At 41.7% G+C, this 7,905-nt stretch overlaps 3 protein-coding genes across 3 annotated transcripts in view; 2 read left to right on the top strand and 1 right to left on the bottom strand.

Annotated features, from left to right (window-relative positions):
• The window catches only part of SARC_06602 (hypothetical protein), a gene marked incomplete at its 5' end in the record, with an annotated part of 5,584 nt that extends 2,899 nt beyond the window's left edge, over positions 1-2,685 (top strand). Inside the window, 4 exons of the mRNA XM_014299487.1 lie at positions 764-871; positions 1,249-1,324; positions 1,836-1,902; positions 2,432-2,685. Of these exons, the coding sequence (XP_014154962.1) occupies positions 764-871; positions 1,249-1,324; positions 1,836-1,902; positions 2,432-2,522 (342 nt within the window). The 3' untranslated portion in view covers positions 2,523-2,685. The remainder of the gene's footprint in view (positions 1-763; positions 872-1,248; positions 1,325-1,835; positions 1,903-2,431) is intronic.
• A 101-nt stretch (positions 2,686-2,786) lies between these two features.
• Positions 2,787-5,192, bottom strand: SARC_06603 (hypothetical protein). The gene has a single exon (XM_014299488.1). It carries the CDS (start codon positions 4,682-4,684, stop codon positions 3,089-3,091), a length of 1,596 nt encoding a protein of 531 aa, XP_014154963.1. The 5' UTR covers positions 4,685-5,192; the 3' UTR covers positions 2,787-3,088.
• A 2,208-nt stretch (positions 5,193-7,400) lies between these two features.
• SARC_06604 (CMGC/CK2 protein kinase) overlaps positions 7,401-7,905 on the top strand; it is an 8,769-nt gene continuing 8,264 nt past the window's right edge. Inside the window, exon 1 of the mRNA XM_014299489.1 lies at positions 7,401-7,770. Coding sequence (XP_014154964.1) covers positions 7,612-7,770 — 159 coding nt within the window. The 5' untranslated portion in view covers positions 7,401-7,611. The remainder of the gene's footprint in view (positions 7,771-7,905) is intronic.

The raw sequence follows: 7,905 nt of genomic DNA on the forward strand, positions 1-7,905 counted from the left end.
GGGGGGGGGTAGGCCGTACGCTGATGGGGCAGAGTGCCTCTAACGAAGGGTTGGGTAGTGTACCGTTCGTGTGTTTAGCGCGATAGTTAGTTAGTGGTAGCCTAGGGGGGTAGGCCGTACGCTGATGGGGCAGAGTGCCTCTAGCGAAGGGGTGGGTAGTGTACCGTTCGTGTGTTTAGCGCGTTAGTTAGTTAGTTAGTGGTAGTCCTGTGTGTGTGTGTGTGTGTGTTGGCCGAGTGGACGGAGTGAAGGGAAGGCTCGTGTGTTGTGTTTGCTCGACGATGCTTCGAACGATGCAGATGCAGATGGAGTGGGTGGGTGGTGTGTTTGGTACCGCACTGCGCAGCGACTGTGCAACTCTATTGTGTTTGAGGTTATGCCCTGTATTGTGTTTAAGGTTGTGCCCTGTATTGTGTATATAGTTCTCTCGATGTTGCGGCGGGGTCATCATGTAGGCCATATGGTCGTTTAGGGGTCGTGTGGTTTTGTACTCCACTTTGCCTCATGCCGAGCTGATCGATCCGGGTCAGTGGCACCCCGGTGGCAGATTTGGTCCCGAACTTTACTAGATGGGTTCTTGTGAGCGGTTGACACCCCTATCGCAGGCGTTTCCATCAAGTACACTTAAACCTGTGGCGACTTCCGCGGCAAATTGCGTAGTTGTGCGAAAGTGCACAATCCCAACTATTGCTTATATATAGAATACAGTTCACCCTATTATAACTACCTATTATAATTAACCCTTCGACTGACACCAATACAGGGAGGTGTCTGCATAGGAACTCCCTTGGAGTGTGCCATTGGCCTGGTGCTGGGGTGGGCCTCGTCGGTGCTGTATGTGGTATCACGTATACCTCAGCTGTACAAAAACGTAAGTTCTGTGTCAACGCGTCACCTCCACCTTATGACCAGTGCTCGCTGTCGGGTTTAGCTGATTTCACGAAGCTTTTGTGGGTACTATTATAAACTTCATAGCGTTTCTCCGCTACCTCGGACGGTCAAGGATCACACATGGACTAGTTCAACCTATCAGAACGGTCTCAATACGGGTCTGTGCGTGATGAGTATTGCCATATTCGTTTCTTTTACTGAATTCGATGTCCGCTTCCCAATTTAAAATGAAACTGTTGGTTGTTACACAGTTCAATATGTGTCTGTGCGTGATGAGCATTGTCATATTCGTTTCTTTTTCTGAATCCGATACCCGCTTCCCAAATTTATAAAAAAAAATTGTTGGTTGTTACACAGTACGTTCGCAAGTCCTGCGAGGGTCTCTCTGTCTGGATGTTCTTCTTCGGAGTGATCGGAAACCTAACATACTCACGTAAGTCTGTGTTACTTGGGATAAGCGCTCACATTTAAACCACTGTCCTGCCCAGGGCTTGATGTATTGTGGCAATACTATCATTTAATATGGCGTCATTGTATTTTCTTGTCAAGTCGAGTACTCATCTGAATCGTATAGACATCACTCAGACACGTTTGTGCAAATGTGTTATGTGCTTGGGATAGTTGTGTAACACGCTCGTGCAAATTTGTTATGTGCCTGTGATAGTTGGTACAATTGGTTTATTCACGGCTTCTGTTCGAATCGAGTATTCGAATACAGCCTTGAATGCCCGTTTTCAGAGGCGTGAGTGGATGCTGCTCTAGACTCGCAAGCACTCTTGTGACGAAAATATCTGCGAGAGTATTGACTCGTGTCCAAGACAACCCATTCTTTAGGGTATAGTAATCTAGTTCTTCTCACGCGGTGCATTGGTCAGTAGGATTGCCTCCGATGGTATATGGCTCGTATATACTCACGCTATTGGCATTCTCGTTCCACACCACAGTGTCCATATTCGTAAAGTCCACCGAAGCCGACTACCTTCTCAATTCCCTGCCATACATCATCGGGAGGTGTGTACAGTAGTTCTGGGGCCGAATTTCCATTGAATTTATATTAGAGATAGTCACCGTCGCGCTGTGTATGAGTTTACATGTTTGAATCTTACCCATTCCAACCAATCCGGGTATCACAGGGTAACGTTATTGTTGTGTCTCACCACCCTATTACACACTTCTATGCGACCAGTTATCGTCTCAAATGTCCAGGCGGCAAAGCCGAACGTTTGACCACAGTTGCTATTTACATCATTATACTGTGTCGCAGATTTAGTCAGCGTTGCAAGGTTCTCTAGTTACCGTTCCACCTCCTTTTATGCATTATGTTCAGTTTGTCATGGAGCTTATCCCTTGATATCGATTACAGGATTATGTTTATACCGATTAATATCCGAGTGCATCTGTCGTACATATTTGTTGAACAGACCTCTTCCATCGCTGTTCTATAATATAAAAACTGTCTAGGGCGATGGTATTGTTTTGCCTTAATCAAGCTGTACTACACAACACACTGATTTCCCGATCATCTCATCTCCTGCCACAGTATTGGAACTCTAGGGTTTGACCTTACCATCTTCCTGCAGTTTTTTCTCTATAACAATGCCCCTGCCGGAGGCTACGATGTCATCAATTAAGCGAGCCATGCAGATTGTCGTATGCCGCGTACCTTCGAAGTCGACGGGATTAGATGATTTTGAAAGCGTTAACAGAGATTGTAAGATGCTCATGGCGTAGAGACGCATCTGAATATTTTCGATGCCAGTGTAAGATTAGAAATAAAGATTTATGCTATGCTACAAGGTTCGAACGCCAATCATATTGGGACAAATTATTACGAGGATGATAATAATTCACTTCAACGCATATATATATATAGATATATATACATATATTTATAATTTGGGATCACGATATTTATTCGTTGGTCGGGGTTGCTAACAGTTAGTACTGTGCGTGATCCACATCACAAACTACGCACAAACTGTGTGAGGTGAATTGGAGGCCCACTACTAAATTTGTGCGCACTTTCTTCAGTCACACGTAATTGGTTGTCATTCTGTCGGGGTATACTATACTTCCAGACAGCTGCCTGCCTTCAACACCGCGAGTGTTCGCCGTTGAGACTGAGGTGGGCATGAGCCCGAGGGTGTGCGATTAGAATGCACTGCTGAATTATTGGTCTACAGTATTAGGTCATGACTCACTTGACATTCGCGTTCTCAATAATCACAGTGGTGTCCAAATTGCCCCGGTTGGCCCAATTCTGCTCATTTAAGCCCACATGAATATCAATCAGGGCGGCAGTGAACGAATCCAAGAAATACATGGTAACCAGGGACATCACCAGAGCGCCGTTCAGGAACCCGGACCAAAGAATTGCGCCTGTCACAAGCTTGAACACTCCCTGAATTACAGTACCTATACTGAACATCGCAATGGTGCGCGCGTTGGCCGACCAATCACTGAATACTTCCACGTTTCTAGTTTCGAATGCGTAATACGAAAAAGCAATGACGATTGCCAATGTTGACAGGGCCCGTTCGAGTATACCTATCATTGAAATGGCACTTGAAAATTCGGCCGTTGTTCCAAAGTCTGTCTGACCATATCTCAGTAGGCAAGTACAGACTTGATACACAGCCTCGGTGATAAACCACACCAGGAGACATATAACATTAGGATACATGTATTGTTTAAGCAGCCGTTTGCGAGTGTAAGTGCGAAATTCGTCAGCGTGCTTCACAAATAGCAGATATACGGTTCGTTGTCTGGCGATAATAGCCGCGAAGAACATAATGGAAAAGAATCTGATTGCGGCCTGGGTGCTGATCAAAACATAATTGCTTTTCCAAGTCCATAAATTAGACTCACCCCCGATTCCTCCGAAAGTGAAGATGCAGTCGCCCGACAGAACGCCCAAGAATCCGAGCGAGTTCAGAGTACATACAATCGGCACGAATGGAGCCAGAGTGCATATTTGCCACAAGAAGAAGTGACCTCTGACTTTCAAAGCTGGATGTTCTCGATGCTTCAGTACTTGCGAGATATACACAATCAATATAGTGAAGTGTAGAAATCCGCACACAACCACAAGTACAATCGACAATGTGCTCCTAGGGTGACACTCGGTGATATATGCGTCTTCACTCTCCAGCAGCAATAGCAGGCAAACCAGAATTGGAACGGTCACCAAGAAGACACAGCATGCAACTATCCAAAAAGAGAGCCTGGAGAAATTTGATAGGGCCGTGCCTTGGATACCTCTAGGAGTCCGAAGTGGCAACTCACCCGCGTCTCCTGTCCCGACGTAGGCGATGTTGTTTTCAAAAACCCAACTGCCGGTGTTAATTGAACTATCGAGCGATTCCTGCGCGGAACCGCCTAGTGTTTGCCTGGGTGAATCAACGAAAGAATTCTGTTTCGAAAAATTGATCGTCAGAAGCGGCGATTTGCTGATGACATGTCTTTCAGTCTCACTAGTTCGCTGTGCAGTCCGCGAAAGAGAGACTATATCTACTTCATCTTCCTTTGTATCGTTATCAAGGCATCCATTCGTACAGGCCTTAGCCTTGTAGTCTTGCCTCCCATTGCCCGATGTAATATGTGATTCTCCCTTCTCTTCAGATTCTATTAAGCTCAAAGATGCGCTCACGGGGTCATCCAACAGCAAAGAGATAATATCACTATGCAAAGAAGCCTCCAGATTCAAATTTGCACAAGCAGTCTTTTCGGGAACCACATCATCATTTGTTGTAGGAACGTCACTCAAAAATACCCGTGATGTAGGTGTTATCATTGTTATAATTTGATTCTACACTTTGTACTAATATATATCAAACATAACTTTTCAGCTCCCAAGATATTCTGAGTGGAGAAAGTGATTTCCCTCTAACAACCAGTTTGTTTTTTATATAGTATATAGCTTATCAAACAACAAGAAAGTGAACGCGGTATCTCAGATCCCTATACATTATAATATAGAAGAGTCGTACAGCACAATCTGACAGAATCAAATGAAATCCGAAAGAAATTTATTTACCTTTTGTTGGAGTATGGATCCGGGTTACCCGATTGTTCAGCCTGTGACCACATGCCACGGTCTTAACCGACCTACAGCCTCTCAGGCTCTCTCTCTCTTTCTCTGTAGAGCTACTACTAGTAGAGAGAGTAGAGAGTGCCTACAGGCAGCTACAGGCTACAAACCTACGTGTGAATGCCTTTCAGTCATACAGACCGTCTATGTCGAATTGTCGATGTGCAGATGTACGACAAATAAATAGTAAGTACTCTGAACTGGCTTGTCAGACATCATACTATAATTGTTTTAATTATTTTGTATTTTTTTGAGTTAATATTTTTTTATAATGATTAGTTTATTCAAAATAATAATAAATATGTAGTTTGAGACTCAGCCACTCAAGGGACAAGGTTACAGTCTGCGCCTGACTCATCACGCCTGTCGACTGAGTGTCGACTGTCGCCTGTCGAGTGTCGAGGCCATTTTGTATATTGTTATTGTTTTTTTTTTGTTAAAAACAGAACAGAACAAAACAATACACATTATCATTTTACTCTTCCAGTAAAAAAATAATCTTTTGCTCTGTATGATTCACTCTGGATTAAAAACAAATCCGATTATCCGATTGTCGTACAGCATAAAACTTGTGATTTCGCAATTACATCAGATTGATGCTTGTGATGAGACTCGAGAGTAGGCCATCAGATTGATGCAAAGTAAAAAGAGTAGAAGATTTTTTTAATGGCATACAAAATCAAAAAAGAAACAATGCAAAAATAAAAACACAGCTCACATAGTGACATATGACACTGCCTTCCAAAACCTTTTGTAAACATAGAATTTAGCAATAAAAAAAAGAACATAAATTATTATAAAAATATAAAGAAAGTTCCAAAGTTCAAAGTCCACTTTGACTACAGAACTTCAGAAGTCTTAGTCCTGGACTCCAGTACTTTCGAAGTGCAGACTAACGAGACTGCCACAGAATCACCTGAATCACAGATATATATTTAAAAAAAAATACAGACTTCACGTTCTTCAGTTCTGTCACTGTGTTGTCTTACTCGTCTCTGATCAGTGATATCTCTCTCGAGCGAGAGAGTAGACTGCGAGTCTTGGACTTTATATATTTTTTTACTAAAAAATAGATAAATAAAACAATAGCTGTTTCATGATAGTGTTAAAATAATAGCTCTTCCGGACTCAAAGGCCACTCCCTGAGGCTCCCCCAGCATAGAGGGTCCTTCTGTCCCACAAATCGGATAAAAAAAGTTAAAAACGGAGCCAATGTATAGTCTGTATTGTAGATATTTGTTAAAAGTGTTGCCGGACTTCAAAGTTCCATTTCTACTCTTCTACTATTAGATTCACTTGTTCCCGCCCACTCTTCCTCAGTCCTCACCTCCTACCCCTACCATAGAGAGCAGAGAGTGGACAGCCAGGGAGACTAAATAACTCCTTTAAAAGTTTGACTTTATATTTTTATACAAAAAGCTCTAGAGATAGTCACTCAGACTCACTCTACTACTGCGACTGAGAGTCTGAGACTCTGAGAGGGTCATGAAAATTTGTTATTTTGTAAACTAAATTTATATTTTGCTTTGTCCGCTAAAATCATCTAATTTTATCTCCATTTTTATTGCAGAAGGGAGTATACATACAACCATTTTGGTTTGAAAACAAATAAACTGCGCTGTTTCCTGTGTGGACTGTGGACTCGCGTGGAGTCTATTTAACATTTTCTCTTTGTATTTGTTGTTTTTCTTATTGGTTGTTGATGTTTAAAGAAAAATAAAACAAAAACAAAAATACAGTACAAAATCGAGAGAGAAACTGAAAACCACGAGACACGAGTCGTTATGGGGGTACAAAAAAAGAATTTGAACGTAAACGCGTAATTATATAATTTAAAAAAAAATGTTATATAACGGCTATAATGCGAACAGAAGAACCTGCCTAAGATCTTTTTATAGGACTGGTTTGTATTGCAAGAACGTTATTCACCTCAATATTTAGATCCAAAAGGATCACCTATTAGCATACAAAGCACCGCATATGGAGTAAAAGTTGATTGTAAACGTATACTTATTTGATTTATAAAAGCTTTAACGGGAAACGGCTTGAGGTTAGACTACGAGTACGAGTAACGAGACTACGAGTCCACGACAAAAAAAATGGTTGTAGTCTTGGAGACTGACTGATGTGCTATATTTATAATGTTTTTATGTTTTTGTTTAAAAAATAGAAAAAATGCCACTAACGAAGGAAGTTTTGAATTTCAATGGGCCTTTCTCGAAGTATATTGATGGTTTCAAATCCGCTTTAAATTCACTTTTTGTTGTCCGATGTCGAAAAATCGGGTAAGAGGGACTAAAAGCAAATAAGAAAAATAGTATCGTTGAGCTTCACCGTTCCGGCGTTCCCGGAGTCGGGACTCGGGAGACCTTCACACATTCATATGTATTAGCCTTCTAAATCAAACAGAAGGATAGATAATATGTACATATTATATATATTACGATTGTGATTCTTTTGAGTAATAAACGACGAGTTGTCAGCAACTTTAGCTGGTTAGCAATCAGAGTTCTAGGCTCGAGAAAGTGTTGTCAGAACGGCGCTCAACGCCGACGGCCATCTACACGTAGGACCCTTCGCATTGCCCTGTTGAATGTTGTCTACTGTGTCTATTTATTGAGGTGGCTAAAATGAATGCCACGGCTTACGAGGCCATGGCCACGGGCATCTGTTACGGTAGAATATCGGACTACGTGGTGACTGGAAAAGTCGGACAGGGGAAGTATTCACAAGTATTCAGTGCCCGGTCTAAGGTGCGGCCGTCGACTGACAACGACTGCGTTGTGAAAGTGAGTTGGATTTTGAAGTTAGTTCTCTACGCGTTCTCATATATATATATATATATATATATATATATATATATATATATATATATATATATATATATATATATATATATATATATATATATATATATATATATA

This window comes from Sphaeroforma arctica, assembly GCF_001186125.1.
Source record: "Sphaeroforma arctica JP610 unplaced genomic scaffold supercont1.477, whole genome shotgun sequence".
NCBI lineage: Eukaryota > Ichthyosporea > Ichthyophonida > Sphaeroforma > Sphaeroforma arctica.

Excerpts from the sequence above, each read along its gene's own strand:
- SARC_06603 (XM_014299488.1), bottom strand. The coding sequence starts at position 4,684 with ATGATAACACCTACATCACGGGTATTTTTGAGTGACGTTCCTACAACA.